At 43.8% G+C, this 18,819-nt stretch overlaps 1 protein-coding gene across 2 annotated transcripts in view; it reads left to right on the forward strand.

Moving 5' to 3' along the window:
* GLRA1 (glycine receptor alpha 1) overlaps positions 1-18,819 on the forward strand; it is a 73,716-nt gene that overhangs the window by 29,563 nt on the left and 25,334 nt on the right. For both annotated transcript variants that reach the window (XM_004428624.2, XM_004428625.2), the window contains exons 2-3: positions 2,149-2,276; positions 7,733-7,800. In XM_004428624.2, the coding sequence (XP_004428681.1) occupies positions 2,149-2,276; positions 7,733-7,800 (196 nt within the window). The remainder of the gene's footprint in view (positions 1-2,148; positions 2,277-7,732; positions 7,801-18,819) is intronic.

The raw sequence follows: 18,819 nt of genomic DNA on the forward strand, positions 1-18,819 counted from the left end.
CATATACACACAAAAATGCCTGCACTAAATGCCACACTTAACAACACACTTTCACATGAACACACGTATTCACATTTTTGCACATACAGAGCTATGTAACACAATCCACTGTACATCCACAAACACTCCCACGCATGCCCTCATCCCCACACACCTCCATACACATCCACCCACTTGTATACACAACATGCATACACATCACACCTAGAAACCTACCCACATCACACAAACTCACAAACATCCATAGTCACACATGGATGTAAAAACAGTAAAATGCATTTGTTCCTCATCCTGTCAATCAAAACTAACTCCTCAGTATACGAATAAGGGATCTTCAGATTACTAAACATGAGTGTCTGAATAATCCTGGAACACCTTCTGAATCTTCAAAGGAATACCAGATTGCTCTCAGTGTTTTTCATTACTGTATATAATAGTCTAATTATTTTAAAATTGTTAATCCATATATGAATACTTATGAATACCCTACTAACCAGAATATTTGACTAAATAAAGTAGCATATTATTCATTCAATCACTCATTCACTGTGCAATTAACTACTGAACACCAGTTATGTTTGAGACACCATGGTAGATACAGTAGGAGATTAAAAGAACAAACAATAAATAAAAACACCATGATTCCTGGTCTTAAAACACAAACACAAGTAACTATATTACTAGGTAGCATGGCCCAGGACCTGGTGAGTGAGGGGATGTGAGAAGAGAGGGGACAAGGAGACAGGACGGCTCTAGCCCTAGAGAAAGGGGAAATGTTGGTGCCGTCTGGGGATCCTGTGGTCCAGAAGAGCAAGTTTGAGAAGGAAGCTGCGGCATTCAGTTTGGGAGACGAATCTGAGGCACAGGCAGGATGTGTGGATGGACATGGCCTGTAGGTGTTTGCAAATGAGGAAGGGACCTTAAGGGAGAAGCCAGGGTGGAGACATAGATTTGAGAGTTATCCTTTACGGGTGATCGCTTCAACAGTTACAACTATAAGATCAGAAAACAGCCAAGATGAAGAACAAGAGAGGTTGAGCAAAAATCCTTGGGGAACACGATGTCCTACTTGGCTAGGTGACAGACACTCCCATCTTACGCAACACACACATCTCTCTGTACATGCACTTCCTCCAACGTACCAGTCCCTCAGCCCCGCATGACAGGGGTGCGTTAGCTCCCAGCTATCTCCTGTGTATAATTTCAGGGCTAGGAAAGTTCAGTTGCCCAAAGCAACCCAAATAATTGTTCTTCAACCCTCCGGCTTCCAATCTTGACTCTTCTAGAAATCTGCACACCTTTGAGAGTGTGGCAGGGGGAGGGGCACTGTTCTTAGACATCAGTAATTCACACTACATTATGAATGAGGACCTGAAACCACTTTGCAGAGGGGGTTGGGGGGCAGTGCTGACAGAAACAGTGTGAAGCAGTCCCAGCAGTTTGGTTTCAAATCCCCCAACTCTCGATCCATTGAGGCAGGCTACCACTGACTCACTCTGGGACCTACATCTGTCCCTTCCACTGGCTGTGCCTCAATTTTCCCAGCTGAGCACTTTCTAAAATGTATGTTTCACGAGAGTATAGGTATCTAAGCTTGCTAAAAGTTCTAAGAAGACCTGAGGAAAAGATGTCTGACAAAGTTTGTGTTCCCGAATGTATTTGACTCAGGCAACTTTGTTTTTTTTTTTTTTTAATTCGTGACTCTGATTCTGAAGAGAAACTTTGGGAAAAGGCTGGACTATTTGATCTCCAAGATTCTTTCTGTCTGTGCTGTTCCACAGACCTATAAGAGTGCAGGCACCTAAAACATGGGGCTGGACCTGGCAGGAGGTTAACCCTTCAATCTCCTCTCCCAGGGAGACCCTGCAGCCAAGCAGAATTGCTGGAAACCCCAGAGATGTAGCCTTAAAAGAATCGGCAGCTTCTCAGCAGTATCAGACACTCAGCTGCCTGCCAGGATCCCACATTGGATTATGTTTGGGTGGGGTAAACAATTTAACCTGGGCCTTACCTTATTAAGGACACGTATTACCAATTTTTCAGCCTAAGAATACTCTAGTGGTTCTTGGGGCTGGCTAAGACTGAGATCTGATCACAGCATGAGAAAGTGCCATCATTAACCCTCTGCTTTCCTCTCTCCCTTCTTAGCCTTGCAGCTTCTAAGGAGGCTGAAGCTGCCCGCTCCGCTCCCAAGCCTATGTCACCCTCAGATTTCCTGGATAAGCTCATGGGGAGAACCTCCGGATATGATGCCAGGATCCGGCCTAATTTTAAAGGTAGAGAAAACTTTCCTTCCAGATCCCCAGGGATCTGCTTTCCTAGATTACAGAAGCAAACAGCGTGGTATCATATGCAGACAGTAAATACACGGTATGAATCCCGTGCCTCTTTCCTCTACTAGATACAGACATTGTTAGTCAGTCTTCTCTCCCACCAAGCCCAAGTAAAGCCTCAGAGAATCCAACCCAACAGTACCAGGGGTCGCCAGGAGTCAGTATGTGAATTAAAGCCTATTTGCTACCTCTGGTATAATGGACAGATAGGCAAAGGTGGAATGCGGAGGAATGGGTTCAAGTTTTGGTTCAGGTACAAACTTACTCTCTGAGCTTTGATAAGCCTCTTCCTTTCTCTGGGCCTCAGTTTCCTCATCTCTGCAGTGATGGAGAGGGCTGTGTCTGTGCTTTTTAAACTAGGCTTCAGGGAGCTCTAGGGCTGTGCTCAAAGGGGAGAAGCAGAGGGCATAACGAGCAAGACCACCCTGATTCTCCTTCAAGCAGCTCCACTTTTGTTTGTTTTAGAGAAGAGGTTTCCAACTGAAATTCATCTGCTGAAACGTTCCCAGGGATTAACAAATGATTTTGAAACTTTCTAGTCTAAATCAGTCACAATTTCAAATGCCTACAGGGGTTAGGTAGGTAACTTAAATGAGTGAAGTGAGCCAGAAGAAAGGCAATAGGGAGTGGTAGAGCCTATGGAGAGATAGAGACTATAGAGAAATACCCCTCTAAAGGGGGCAGCCTCTCTTGAGCCCCAGCCCACAGTTATCCTACAGGAATGTGGGCCCATGTTGCCAGATCATCTGGTATTCCAAGAAGAGCCAGAAATCAAGACTTATGCAAAATTTCCTTATTCCTAAAACATGTCAATTCAAACAAAACGTGATTATGACCCAGATATGCCCCGTGGGTAGCCAATTTACAAACTCTCACCAAAGTGATCTGAGAAGTTTCTTTCAGCTCTCACAGTCCTATGAGATCTTAACATCCATAACAAGAGAGGACTAGTTCCCTTTGTCCATTGCTGCCTTTGGAGGTTGTAACCATCTCAAACCACTGAGCAGAATTCTGGAGGCGCAGCCTTAAGGACCTCCTCGGGAACCTGTGCGCTCCGACCTTCCTCCCGGCACCCCTATAAAAATCTTATTTCAAGGACCCACTGCCAGCCTCCTAATCAATTCTTGGTTTCAGATGCCCTTCCTCACTGTTCCTTTTGGCTCAAGTCCAAGACCAAACAAGGGAAGTGACAGCTGGTAACAGCTTCCTAATACAGGCTCCCTTTGCCCCCCGTTCTCCAAGTCCTCTTCTCAGAGTGCTCTGCAAATAGAAAATGGCCTGGGAGATGCCCTGAGGTTTGTGTTCAGGCCCCCCTCCCACCTTTGTCTGCCTTGAGGCTCCTTTGCTCCCCCAGCACCTTACTCCTGAGGCCATATCTTCCAGTATTGTTAGCATAACCTTGCTTCCCTCCAGGACAGGTAAGTCAGGGCCAAGGTTGCTGTCACAGCACACTGGGCCCAAGCCCTTCACCAGGGTCACAATCTCAAACACCCAGAGGGACCAGGCAGGTATGGCACAGGAGGGAAGCAGGAGGGGGGATAAGAAAATAAAAAAAAAAAAGAAGGCTCAGGGCTCGTCTACTGGCAGCCACTTCTCAGCTCCTGCCGGCAGCAGGCCTTCCAAGATAAGACTTGAGTCTGGGGTTGTATGTGAAATCTTCCGAGTTGGCAGCTAAATCACATCTTTTAGAAAAACTATTGGCAAAATCAAACACATTACACTATTGACCGCCAGGCTGCATCCCTTGCCCCTGGCAGTTTTCAGGAATTCCAGCCCACCACGCCCCCTCGTGGCCCTCTTGGAACTCCATCCTGAGTGCCGTGACCTTGCTCTCCTGAAAGGAGGGACTCTGTTGAATGCCGTGCATCCAGGTTCACGTGTTAGTTATCCTTCGTGCATACCACTCTGCTTGGCACATAGAAGGCCCTCAATAAACCCTTCATAAATGAATGAATGAATGAACCAACAAATACGCTAAGGCTTAGAGCAGTTAAGTGACTTTCCCAAGTCATGCTGTCAAGACTAGGGATTTTAACCCATCTAGCTACTCTGACTCAATTCTTTGTCTAATGCTAGTGAATTATTTATTTGTTTATTTGCTAATTCATTCATTTACTTACTTACTTAGCAGTGGACATTTTTAAGAAATAAAACTTCACCAAGACTATAACACCATTGAATGAGGGCCCTTCCCTCCCTGCCCTGAGAACCTTACTATGAACACTTGGACCCAAAATCTATAGGACTAAAAAATCTCTTAGGCCTCTCCCAGCTCTGCACTGTCTCTAACTCCTTCAGTCTCCTCCAATTTGGGCTCTGAGCATCTTCCTGGAATCCCACCCCGGGAGTTGGGAAGCAAGGTTTCTCTTCTCTCCTTTGTGGTAAGGGCTGAAAAATTGGAATGGGGGGATCTCCTGCCCCTGAGCCCCAGGGTCCCTTCATGCTTCCACCAGGCACAAACAAGACTCCCCAAAACTCCACACAAACCCACAGAGCTCCTGAAGAGGCCATGCAGATAAGGGCCGTGTGACCCGAACACAATAGGAAGAGGCCTGCATTGTTGGAAAACTCCACAGAGCGATTAATCACTCAACAGTTTCCTTCAAGCACCAGAAATTTTGCCTGTTCCTGACCCTCCTGAAGATAGGGGCGCCCAGGAACAGCAGGCTCCATCTGCAGAACACAGTGGGAATACAAATCGTAATACAGAAGTAAAGAGCACTCAAATTGGATTCTAGTCTTCTCACTACTTACCTGATATGTGTGACCCACGGTAAATCACTTGACATACCTGGGCCTCTGTTTCTGCATCTGTAAAATGGTCCAGTAGAATGAGGCCCTTCCAGCTCTGATATTCTGTATCTTCTCTAAGACTTTGTGTAGGATGATGGCTCCCAGGATCAGGGGCACAGCCCAGTGCAAACACATCCACAAAAGCAAAATTAAACTTTAATATTTAATGAAATATATACATTATCCTGCTGCCAAAGGCAGCTGGATTGTAATTTTCTTGAGGTTAATTTAATTTCAGGTTTATTTCAATGAACCACACCTCCCCATGGGGTCCTCTTGGCTGGCACCCTCTCGCACACATAACTCAGGACCTAATTTATATGGGAGTCACAGCGCCAAACACTTGCAGGGCCTGGGTGGAAACTCTGTGTGTGTGCATGTCATTTCAAGGCACAGGCAGTAACTCTTTGGGGCATCTTAATGGCATGAGGCTAAATGAAAAGAAAAACCTGAGTCTGAGTCTAAATGAGGAAAAAAAACAAACCTAATGGATTATTTGGATAGAAATGACAAGGAGGCAGATTTCCACTCAGCATAAGGAAAATTTTTTAGCAGACAGAGCTATCCAACTATGGAAAGTACTGCTTAAGATAAAATGAGTTCCCCACTACCGGAGGTGTTCAAGCTCTCAGCCTTGAATGGGTAGCTGGTCTAGGGCAGCGGTTCCTAAACCTGGCTGTGCATGAGAATCATGCTCGTTAAACAATAGACTCTGGGCTAATCTCCAGAGATTTGGGTTCACTGGGTCTAGGGTTGGGCCGAGGAATCTGCAGTTTAACTAGTTCCCCCAGATGATTCCACTGCAGACAGCCCTGTCTGCACATCAGTTTGGGAAGCAATTGATTAGGTGACCTTTAAAAACCTTGCAGCCCTGAAATTCTATAACCTTGTAATTCAAATGGACAGCTTCCATAAGGGAATTCCAAACCACTGGAGCTCTGAGTGACAGCCCAGATCAAGAGCTACTCTCCCAGATTGATGGGGAAAATGAAACCCAGAAAAGAGAGGGGCACACCTGAGTAAAACAGCCAGTGAGCACTGAAGCTGTGTCCAAAACCCAGGCATCCTGGCACTCCCTGAGAGGGAAAACTTGGATTCTTACCACAAGACTGACTCCCTTCTTACATACCAAGATTTCTGAAAGGAAGGAAATCTTGGCTGAGTTTGGGTGAAATGCTTGGGTTACTTTTTCAAGAGAGACAGAGAGGAGTGGGTAACAGAGACACAAGTATATCTGCTTCCTTCTTTCCACAATCAGAAAACTTGGGTTCGAGTGCTGGCTCTAGCACTTGCTGGCTAAATAAGCCCGGGTGAGTTACTGAAACTCCCTGTGCTCCACTTGTAAAGCAAAGACAATCATTCTGCTCTGCCTACCTCAGGATCTCATGGGGAGCAACAAGAAAGTGGACCTGAAAAAATTTACAAATTGCACATTGCAATCTTCATGGGAAGGAGTATGACCTATTATCCAAGTCTAATCCACCTTCAAAGTCAGCTCAAGGTCACCACCTTCCTGAGGTCTTCCCTAATACCTTCCTCTCCAGAACCTCTCTCGTACCTGGACTCTTACTGCTTACCTCTCTCTTACTCATGGTCTCATATTCCTCTCTGGTTATTTTACACTGGTCCTCTTGTCAGCTCATGTGGAAGCCCAGTGCTTAAAATCCTGGATTCTGCCACTGTGTGACCTTAGGCATGCCCCTCCCTTTCTCTGAACCTCTTTCCTACAAGTATAGCCATTAAGACCACCAGCTTTGGAATTAGACAAATCTGAACTCAAACTCTAGCTCAACCATTTACTAGCTGTGTGGCCATGGTCAAATAACCTCTCCAAGCCTGTTTCCTCATCTGTAAAATGTGGGTAAAAACCATGTCTTCTCACGGAGTCGCAAAGAGGACGGAAGGAGATAATGTTAGTAACACGCTCAGCAACTCGGCAAACCCTACAATGCCCAGTAAATAGTAACTTCTGTAATTAATAGTATAAAATGAAAGGATTGGGCTTCAACTGGACAGAGATACCTCAAGCAATGATATTTTGAAGAGCGAATATCCCTCTACTTCTCTCCTATCCTTTGCAGTAGGCTTCAAAAAGATTGCCTGGAAAGTGTTTAACAAAGACTTATGGACTTCCCTTGAGGTTCCCTCTAGATTCCTCAGCTGGTAATTCTCATCAACGCCCTTTCAGACAATCATTCTTGGTTTGTAAGTTCAAGGCAAGGAACTTGCTGTTCCTTGCGATTCCCAAGATGGCCTCCAAATATTGTAGCCATAAATACATTTCAGTCACGAATTAGAAGACAGCCGATGGGGTTTGGGGAAGGGATTTCAACCATATGGCAGGATGATGAATCATCCTGCGTTAATGAAAGTACATCTTGGCTCAGCCTGTGGTGTTCTGTACCTGGTGCTCACTTGGGGACCAGGGAATCTGGCACAGCGAAGTGGCTATGAGTCCCAGCTGCTTGGGGATGGGGTGGAGGGCAAGCAAAGGTCTCCTGCACCAAGGGGGATCTATCCCTGAAGTCAGTGTTCCAGGAACGGGTCCTATCCCGTGGGTTTCTTCATGGCCATGGAGCTAAGCAGGAATCTCTCTTGATTGGCAGGTCCCCCGGTGAATGTGAGCTGCAACATTTTCATCAACAGCTTTGGTTCCATTGCTGAGACAACTATGGTGAGTGAGTCAAAACACAAGCTGCTATTTCCTTCTGGGGATATCTGTCTCCCTGAAATATTTACCCTCTGTGTTGGTCTTCCCCAAAGAGATGGGGAATCTGGTGTTTTTTCAGGTCTCCAGTGGTATACCATGAGACTTGGACATTTTTACTGTCCTATTCAATGTTTTGGGTGAAGCCATATATCTGAAAATAGCCAAAGAGCTAGCTGGGCTAGCACACACCAAACACCCAGGGTTACGCAAACAAAATTATATCAACAGGCTGAAGTTTTAGATTAAAAGAAAATGTAAAGACCTGCTTGTAAGTTTAAAATTCAGCTACAGAATAGCAGAAGACTGGTCATAGAAGCTGAAATGGGTATATCAGGTTGATTCTAATCTCTCTACTTTTGTGTGTATTTTTAAATTTCCTTAGTAAAAAAGTTTAAAATAAATCAATTACATTAGAAAAAAGACTAGAAGGAAAAATATCAAAATGTTAATAGCAATTATCTCTGGATTGTAGAACTATGGATAATTTTTAATTTTCTTCTTTCAGTATTTCTATATTTTTCAAATTTCTGCAAGGAGTAAATATTACATTAGTAAATATATATGAATGTAATGATACTTTAAACCTTTTTTCTCAATCCTTGAAAACAAAAAAACCAATTTTAAGGAAGTGAACAAAAATCAATAGTACTCATATGAAGGGAGTGATCTAGCTTGTGAGAAAATAATTAAGGCTGCCTAAAGTCATCTCTTTATGAGCAGAGTGAGGAGCACCCAGTCAGTCACCAAGTCCTATAGATGTTACTACCCTGAAATCTTCTAAAGTATCCATTTTTGGATAGCCACCTATCCCTAGTCTAGTTCAAGCTTCCATCATGGCTTGTTCACGTTACTGCAAAGGATTCTCGACTTTCCTCTTGCCCCCTCCAATCCATTCTTGCTCACACAGTGGTCTTTCCAAAATACAGACCTAACCACACCGCTCTCCTGCTTTAACATCTCTCCCGTGGCACCCCCTCCCCTTCAGCATTAGCCCAAATTCCCTTGCAAAGCTTAGAATGCCCTTCATGATGCTGCCCTGCTTCGTCTCTTCCCTCTCTCCTCCCTGTTCTGAATAAATGGACTTGCTCAGAGTTCTCCGCACTCTGAGTTTACAGCCTTCTCTTGTTGCTGTTGAGGCCTCTGCCCAGACCACCCACTCCAGCCTCCTTTCCCTTGCCAACCCTATTCTCACTTTAAGTCTCTGCTTAGAATTACCTCCGTAGGAAGCCTTCACCCTCTAACACGTGTGTACATGAGTGTGAGTTCATGTGTGTGCTTGACCCAAGACTAGGATGAGTCCCTGCTACCCGTTCTCATGACACATTTTACAATTCCCATAATAGCCCTTACCACTTATACTCAGTCTTCTTATTTGTCCCTCTTCTCACTATAATGCAAGTTGTTTGCGGGCCAGAATCTTGTCACATTTCCTGTGGTAACCTCAGCAACTAGCATAGTGGTTTAATAACAGGTACTCAATAACTTTAAATAAATAAACCAAATCAGATATATTGTCTGTCAATTCAAACCATTATTTGGTTCTAAACATTTATGGAGATTAGATCTAACCTTTCCATCCCAGGCTGGCAAAAATCACTGAGTTCTGTAGGTTATGGAGCAAACGGTCCGAAATCTGTCCTTTTGCAAAGAAGCCTGTCTTGATATGGTCAAGTAGACCCTGGCCACATCCAAAGGACAACTGATCAAACTCCCTAAAACTAATAAGCCTCTTATCTCCAAATGAAGATGATCCCACCTGTCAACTAGGAACAAACATGGCTGCTTTCACTGGGATCCAGGTCAAGAAGCCATGTTTTTCCACACTTTGAATGGATGTCTTATAAGAGCTCCTAATGAGGCCCTCTGCTTCTCTTCTTCTCCCTCCCAAATCAGAGGTGCGTTGGCAGTTGCATTATTCATAGTCTTTGTGTGGTGAGTGTTCACATGTCCGCTCTTCTTCCAAAATGGTAAATAGTTACCAAACCAAGACAGAGACCACCCAGTTACATAAAGCACTTAGTTTTTTGAGGACAGGTGTACATATCTGCACTCTACCCCCACTCCAACTTATTTCCCTATAATGACCACACAGAGATATATTTCCTTGATACAGATTCCTGAAAGAACAGCCCTTATTTTGTGTGGTCATTGAAAGCCCAGGTTCTGGAGTCACATAGACGTGTGCTCACTCACTCCATGTGCGGAGCTGATTTGCTTCATGTCTTTAAGCTTCAGTTTCCTCATCTGTAAAATGCCGGTGGTGATTAACATACCAACTTCATCAAGTTATTATGGGTGGAAATTACGTGCAGGAAAGTGTTTATCCCAGTAAATGCTGTATAAATGCTCTAAATGTTTTCAGTGATGACAATGATGATGATGACGACGATGACAATGATGATGGTAGAGACTCTGGACACTGAAGCCCCAAAGCTCTCGCTGATTAGCTGTGTGATCCTGAGCAATCCCTAGACTTCTCTGAGCCTTAGTTTCTCCTTTCCCCATGTCTCCTGTATCATCCCAGACTTAGCTCCTACTGCATTTTGCTTTCTACAGAGACAGTGTAGCAATTAGGACCCAGTCTTCCACGCCCAGACAAAATTTGAGGCTCAGCTCTGTGACCTTGGGTGAGGGAGCCTGTCTAAGTCAGCTTCCTCATTTGCAGAATGGGGGCACCAAGAGCATCCACCTTGTGGCCTGTTGTGAGGATTAAGAGGTAAGGCATAGAAAGTGCTAGGCACAGTGCCTGACACAAAGGACACACACAGTGAATGGCAGCTATTATTATTAAATGCCACTTACAATTTACAACACATTTTCACACTCATGCTTTCACTTGATTCCTTCCCCAGACACTTGGTCTGACAACCACTCTATTAAGTAGACACGGCAAACACTATGTTCCCCATTTTACAGTGGAGAGAAGTGAGATCTGAAGACGTGACATCCCAGATGTAGTCCTAGTTAGCGACTGAGTAGGGATTAAGATCCAATGCTCATAACCCTTAGACAAGTGTTTGTTCTGCACCACACTATCATAACACCGCAGAGCACATACTCGGGAAATTGGGGGACCACGGATCCACAAAGCACAATTAAGCAACAACCCAAGCACTATCAAAAGTGGAAATCCAACCTCCTGTCATGCCAGGCTCAGCACACCTCAGGGGGAAATAGTAAATAGTGATAATGGAGATAAACAACAAGGGGAGCCCCGAGGAGATAGCCCCTGGGGTGGAGATAAAGAATCTTGAGACAGGGAATGAAGGATTGGCAATGATGTTCTTCCTTGGGAATGGCCCATGGGGGATGTAGTTTTCTCCTTATTAATTAAAGTTAATCCAAAGTAGGAGTCGCCATTTTCCAGTTTGCACATTCCATAGTACTGTGATTTTTCTTTCCAGTGGGTTCTTAATTATCTATACGTGTTTAATTTGCTTTGCTGATGACTTAGGAGAAAATAAACTAAAACCTCAGAGCTAGAAAAAACCTTAAGAAATTGTCTAAGTCTGTCCTTTATTTTACAGAGAGGGACTCTGATGGCTAGAGGGTGACATCACTTGAGCAATGTCACACAGCCTGGAATGGGTGTGACAGAGACCCAGGTCCACTACTCTTTGCAGCAGCCAAGGGTTCCCCTCCCTTCAGCTTCTTTCTCCCCTAGACCCCACTAACTAAACCCTTTGGACAGCTTTCCCTTTCAAACCCCTTCCCTTGTCACTCAAAATATGCTTGGAGAGCAAGACTGGACTCGTGTTAATTTAATAACAAGAGCAAAAATCACATATTAAATGCTACAGTGTGTCAGGCAGTGTGCAGAGGACTTCCACATATATCATCTCATTTAGAGTCACAACAACCCCATCAGGTAGGAAACATCCCCATTGCACAGATAAGGAAACTGAGGACCACAAAGGTTAGGTCACTTACATAAAGACACACAGCTAATGAGTGGCAGACGTGGGATTTGAACTCAGATCTGTCTCACCCCAAAGCCCATGTTCTCCTGAGCCAACTATAAATATGTAACTCCTGGACGTTTCGGATTACCCAGTCCCTGCGTGTTTCCTTTGGTCATAGGGAGTTAGAGCTGAAAGGGGACTTCATTGAGCAGACATGCCCAGGCCCCCAGACTTCCAGCCCAGGGCTCTGCCTCACCAACCACACCAAGAGCTGGTTGTGCACCGTGGGTCCACAGTAATATGGACATGGTCTCAGCGTCAGGAACTTTCCAGGCTGTGTTTGTTCTCCAGGAGCAGCAAGGGTGCATAGCAGCTCCATAAACAGCTGGAGTTCCTGGGCCTGACTGTCTGCTTCCCAGGGCCTGGCTTTACTCACCAGAGCTAACAGACCCAAGAGCAGGGGGAGGCAGCCAGCAAAGCAACAGGGGGTCTCTCTCCACTCCCGACGAGGAGAGGGCTGAGGCTGCCTCTCCTTCACCCGACCTTTCCCAGGACTCTCTTTGAGTCTATGCAGCAGGACGAAAGTAGAAGTTGGAATAGGCACGGATGAGGGAGACGAGGGAAGAGGGTCCTGATCCAGAGCAGCCCCTCTGGCAGTCTACAAGAGAAAGATCTGGAGCTAGAACCTACAGGGAACCATTTGTCTACACATGTGTGCTTATGAGTATGCATAAGTGTGCACTGCAGCATCTATGTGTCTATGTAGTATGTATACACATGTGCATATTGTGGGATTGTGTCTGTGCAAATGTACACACAGACCTGTGTATCTGTGTATGCCGGTTTGAATCTATTTAGACGCTTAACCTCAAAGAGAAATGTGCATGACCATGTACGGGTATGAATATAAGTATGTGTATTTCCGTGGTTATAAACGTGCATGTGAATATGTATAAGTGTGAACATGCATGTATCTGTGTGTATGGATCTATGTAAAAATATGTGAAAGAATTTAAGAGTGAATGTACATGTAGCATATTATTTTCATTTATGTAACTGTGTGTGGATATTTGTGAATATACAAGCACATATTTAAGTATGCACCAGCATTTGAGTCAGCATACTTCTATGTGTGTATATGCCTGTGCATGGGAATGTATGTACAAGTACATGTGAATACGTGAAAGAGTATTTAAATATGTAATAATACGTGAGTATGAGTATGTCTACATGTGTGTGCAGAGGTACATGTGAGTGTGCACATGGGGGGACATGTATATAGCTGGAATTCATGTGGAACTATGTGTAAACAAATGTGAGAGAGAGAATATATGTGTGTGTTCATGTGTGCTTGCGTGCATGTGAGTGTGTGTGTCTGCATGTGTGTATTGACATCCTTTGGGCATGAATCCCAGTATTTCCATTATTAGGACGTGAGCTCCAGCATCTGTTGCCAAGGGTCAGGCTAGCCTGGCACAGAGACGAGCACACTGTGGCCAGGACCCCTGGTGATTAGTGACAGCCTAGCCACAGTACGCTGATGGACAGCAAAACTCTGGAACCTTTTTTTAAGTATATGAGGAATAGATGAAAACAAGCTTTTGTACTAAGTCCAATGAAAAAGGAAACAGAGAGAGAGAAATAGAAATGCAGATGAACAATTTAACGTACATCCTACTGGTCTCCTCTCCTTGACTGTACATACATTTATGTACATATGCACATCTTTGTAGAAATAGGGTAGTGGAATACAATTTGCTTTTTTCACTCCCACCATGTCTTGGAATCTCTCCACATCACTACACATAAGTCTACCTCATTCTTCACTCTCTACACACCACCAAATTTGGAAACACAATGTCATTTATTATTATTACATTCAATATATGACTAAATGATTTTAATCTATGTTTCCAGACTTTATGGCCTGCCTGTAGGATTCCATTGTCTGGACATACCATCATTTCGTGGTTTTTAGCCACTCTTCTCCTGATAGACCCTTAGACTAATGTGGCTTTTCACCATTACATACAATGCCATAATGAACATTCTTTACATAACTCTGTGTGCATTTCCTTAGGACATATTCCAGAAGTGGAATTTATCAAAGGACATGCACTTTTTTATTATTTTGACAGATATTTTTGCCCAGCTCACTTCCAGAGAAGCTTCAATAATTTACTGTCCCAACAGTGTTCATTTCTCTTTGTCCTCACCAACCAAGATAGTATCACGCTTTTTTATTTTACCAAATGGGACTTTTTAAATTACACTTCATTGTCATTTTTAATTTTCTCTTCAGATTCCTAGTGAATTTGAGCATCTTTGCCTATGTTTCTTGGGCATTTTGAATAATATTATAGGTGTCTTTTTTTTACACGTACCTCCTTAATCCATTTGGAGTTTAGTTTTCTGTTAAGTATTTAGTGGTGGTTTCACTCTATTTTTCTCTGATTAGACAATAATTTTTCCTGCATCATTCTTAAGTAGCCATTATTTCTCCACCAATTTGAAATGCTATCTCTTTCATAAACTAAATCCTCACATATACCTAGGTCTGTTTCTAGTCTCAGTTTGTGGTTTCATTGCTCTGTTTGTTTCTGCACCAATACCACGATGTTTTAATTACAGTCATGAGTCAATGATGGGGATACATTCTGGGAAATGCACTGTTAGGCAATTTCGTCTTTGTGCAAACATCATAGCGTGTACTTACACAAACCTAGATGGTATCGCCTACTGCACACCTAGGCTGTATTGTACTAATCTTAGGGGACAACTGCCGTATGTGCGGTCCACCATTGACGGAAACATCGTTACGCAGCGCATGACTGTACTATGGCTTAACGTTACAGTTCTATGTCTGGTGGAGAAAGTCCTTTGTTGTTCTTCTTTTATAAGGTTTTCTTGACCTTTCCAGCCCGTTTTCTCTTCTATATGAACTTTAGAATCACCTTGTTGAGGCCTATAAATATCGCCTCAGATTTTGATAGTGATCGCATTTGAGTTTACAGATTAATTTGGGAAGAATTCACATCTTTACAATATTTTATAAACATGGTATGTCTCTCCACTTATACAGGCATTCTTTTATGGCTTCCAGTAAAGTTTTAGAGTTGTGGGGTTTTTTTAATATATATGAGTCACACATTTCTTGTTAGGTTTAATTCCTAGATATTTTGTGGGGTTCGTTGCTATTGTGGATGAGATTCTTTTTTGTTGTTGCTTTTTCCATTGCACTTTGTCTTTCTACACAGCTAATGCTAGGTCACTTTTTATACTCTTGGGTTTGGGGGATCCAAGAGAAAGTCTACTAAATGTCATGCAGTTAGATATGGCTCAACACTCCATAAAGCCTCGGCAAACTGAAGACTAAGAGAAGGCCAAGGAGAGAGCCCTCAGAAGTGCCATTAGAGTCTGTTACAGACAGAAAACAAGGTGATAGGCAGTCTTGGTATCATCTGCTGGATGACTCTCTCCCAATACACCACCAAGGGAGGCATCCCAATCATGGGTTTATGACAGCCCAGAGTTGGCTCTCCGTCAGATCAGATTCAGGAAGGCTGACTCACGACAGTCAAACTCACAAAAGACTAAAGTGGGTAAATAAGACTGCCAAGTTATTTTACTTTACGATGGGGCTTTCCAACGTCATAATAGGAATGCTCTTGTCCTCCACAAAAGCGCTCCCTTGCCACTATCCACATGCTAGGGAAGCTGATCAAAGTTGCTTTTGACATATCTGGAACTGGAGGAAAAGAAGCTAGACAGCCTTGAGGGAAATTTCATCCAGGCCAGAGAAAGGTCTAAGAAACCATCCTTGCCTCACCACACAGAAACCCTCTTTCCAGCAACAAAAAAAGTTGGTGTTCTCTCAGACAGTGTGACCCTATCCTCCCGATGATGCCAGATTACTAACTGTCAGATTCCTGCTCCTCACACTGCCCATTCTTATACTGCTGAATGAATGTCTCCCATGTGTTTATAAAGTAGTTCTCTAAACAAGACACAATACAATAAATTAGAGTACCACTCATTAAATTACAAGCACATGCCTGTCCTAAATCATTGAGATTACACATGGATCATTGTCTTTGATGCTGGGCCTAGCCAAACTCCTCTACTGCATATTCATCTCTGCTGTTAGTTTAACTCTCAGAGAGCAACCTTATTTCCAAGTTTGTTAGTGCCGGGTTTCACTGTGGGTGCCCTATACTGCCAACACTGTCCTCTTTCCAGATTAACATCCGCCCTTCACTTTGCACCCTTTGACAACCAGTTATGAATCCACCTCACTGTTTAATATCCCAATCCAAGGTTCTCCACCTGATACTGACTATATGTATGAGCCAAGCTGTCACATGGGCTCAGTGGGGCCCCAGTGTACTATGTCTACTATATTTCTTTCACCTATCCATCTAGGAACTTGGTTTAAAAAAGGGGGGGGGGCGGGCATAGAGAGGCAGCATGCAATTGTCAAAAAACTGTGACATGAGGAGCCAGACAGTCCTAGATTTATGTCCCTGCTCTCGCACCTACTAGTTGTGGGACCTTGGGCAAGACACTTCACCTCTGTGTAACCTCTCTGAATTCCAGTTCCCTCCCCTGTAAAATGAGTATAATAACACACAGTGTGCTAGGTTGATGAAAGGTTTAGAGATACAATGCATATAAAGTTCTAGCAAATGTTAGACATCCAATAAAAGTAGCTGCTATTAGCATTTTTATGTAATTATTAAACTCATGCTGAGCTTTAGTGATGCCCTAAAGACAAACAAAGATGCTCAGCTCCACTGGTCCAAACCTTCTACAGTTCTTTACAACAAGTGTAGTTCTGATTGTGTGAGATCCAAAGGAGAATGCACCAGGGAGGGTGGCGACTCAGGAGAGGTTCAAGGCACGGAGCAGGCCTCTGGAGCCAAGGAGGCAATGGGTCAGGATCTGAGGAGTCAGCCAGCACTGGACTTGAGCATAGAGCAGACAATGGGGCAATGCAAGGGTCAAATCAGAAATGAGGTGGGATCGCTAATGGACTGCTGGACCTGGGGCAGAAGGTTTTTGCCCTTTACCCTTTTTAATACTTCCTGCTAATTGTGAGTTTCTATAAACCTACAGGTACACAACAGCAGCCAGAGGCAGTGTCTGAGGTGTCATAAAACTGTCACTCAGTGCAATTCTGGGAGATCCTGGGTAGCATAGTCTAATGGTTAAATTCCTGGGCTCTAGCATTAACGTCTTGGGTTCAAATCCCAGCTTTGCCTCTTACTAGCTGTGTGATGTCAGAAGGAGTACTTTAACCTCTGTGCCTTGATTTACCTAACTGTAAAATGGGAGTGATAATAGAACCTATATCACAGGATTACTGTGAAGATAAAATAACACACATAAAGCTCTTAGCATCGTTCCTTGCACGTGGTATAGTCTCAATCTCTTAGTATTATTTGCATCGTTATTATCAATTTTGGATCTATCAGTAAATAGTGGTGGGAATTTGAGACTTGAGGGCTTTAGTTTCCACATCTGTCCAATGGGGATAAGAACCTTCTCTTCCGTGCCAAACTTCATAGAACAAAAACGAATGTGAGGGTGCTTTGAAAAGTAAAAAGCAGCAGATAAGTATAAGACCTTACTAATAAAAGGAGCCAGTATGGTGTACTACTTAAAGCCTAGGACTTTGGACTCATCAGTCATGGATTTGAGTCTCTGCTCTGTCACTAACTTTAGACAAAGCACTTAACACCCCCAGGCCTCAGTTTCTCTGTAAAATGGTGTCACTGTGAGAATTTGGAGAGACAGTTCATTAAAGCTCATAGCACAGTACCTGGCACTCAGCTAGGATTTAGTAAACTCTACGCGTGCCAGCTAAGCCGGGTCCACACTCTCACAGGACTGTAAGGAGACTGGGGCTGACTCAGCTCACATTTGGAGGCAACACCTATGACTCTGGTTCCACAGTGCTTCTCAGAGGTGTGGGAAAGTGCTCGAGAGGAAGGGCAGCAGGTGGGAGAGGAAGCAGCAACTCATAAAGCAAGCCTGGGCATCCTCCACTCTGGCCCCTGGCTTTCAGCAGACTGGTCCAGCTCTCACGCATCTTAATCACAAACCCTGTCAGAGCTGAATTTACATTAAAGCTTCTCCAGGGAGAGCAGAGACTGCCGGATGACAGATTCAACTTGGTTCTCCTCCTGCTAGCCCTGGGGCTGCCCTCAAAGGTGTACAAGTGGATTGGAAAAGAAGTGGGATAGAGGTCAAGATTTCTGCATGCAAGTTCCAATTAGTCATAGAATTGCTGTATGGCCCTGGGAAAGTCCCTTTCCCTCTCTGGGCCATGTGTAAAATGAAGGAGTTGAGACAGAAGTCTCCAAAGTTCTTTCTAGCTATAATATTTGATGATAAAGAAGAAGATGATGATGACAAAGAACTATGATTCTCTCATCTACCCCCACTCTGCGTTCCTACTATCTTAGTTTAGATCCTCCTTACCTCTCAACTGGACTGTCACAACGGCCTCATCACAGCTCTCCCTGGGCCTGATTCTCTCACTTCCAATATCTCATGGTCGTTCCCGCCATACTGATCTTCCTGAAGTCAAATTGTGGTATTGCTTCCCTGCTTAAGTCTTCCACGGTGCCCAACTGGCTACAGAATAAAATCCAAACACTCTGGTCTGTCAGTCAAGGATATCCACAGCCTCAAATCAATCCATTTTATAGCCTGTTCACAGGAGAGTGGTTGACAGCATGAACTTGATATGATCAGAAAAACTAGACTTGAATTCCAACCCTACTGTTTACTAACTGTGCAAATTTGGACAAATTATGTAACTTTCCTGAGCCTTCTTCATCTATAAAATTAGACTGAAAATTCCTGTGTCACAGGATTGTTTTAAAGATAAAATTAGCTGTAGTGTGTGGCATTCTTAGCACAATATCTGGTACATAGTAGGTCCCCAATAAGGGGGACTTTTATTACTAACAGTTGAGCTAAACTAAACTGTTTGAACACCCCTGTCTACACACTTTTGCTTGTGCTATTCCTTTTAAATGAGATTCCTTTGACTCCCAACTCTACACATCCTAAT

This window comes from Ceratotherium simum, chromosome 4 (genome assembly GCF_057802395.1).
Source record: "Ceratotherium simum simum isolate JZ-2026a chromosome 4, ASM5780239v1, whole genome shotgun sequence".
NCBI classification, from domain to species: domain Eukaryota; kingdom Metazoa; phylum Chordata; class Mammalia; order Perissodactyla; family Rhinocerotidae; genus Ceratotherium; species Ceratotherium simum.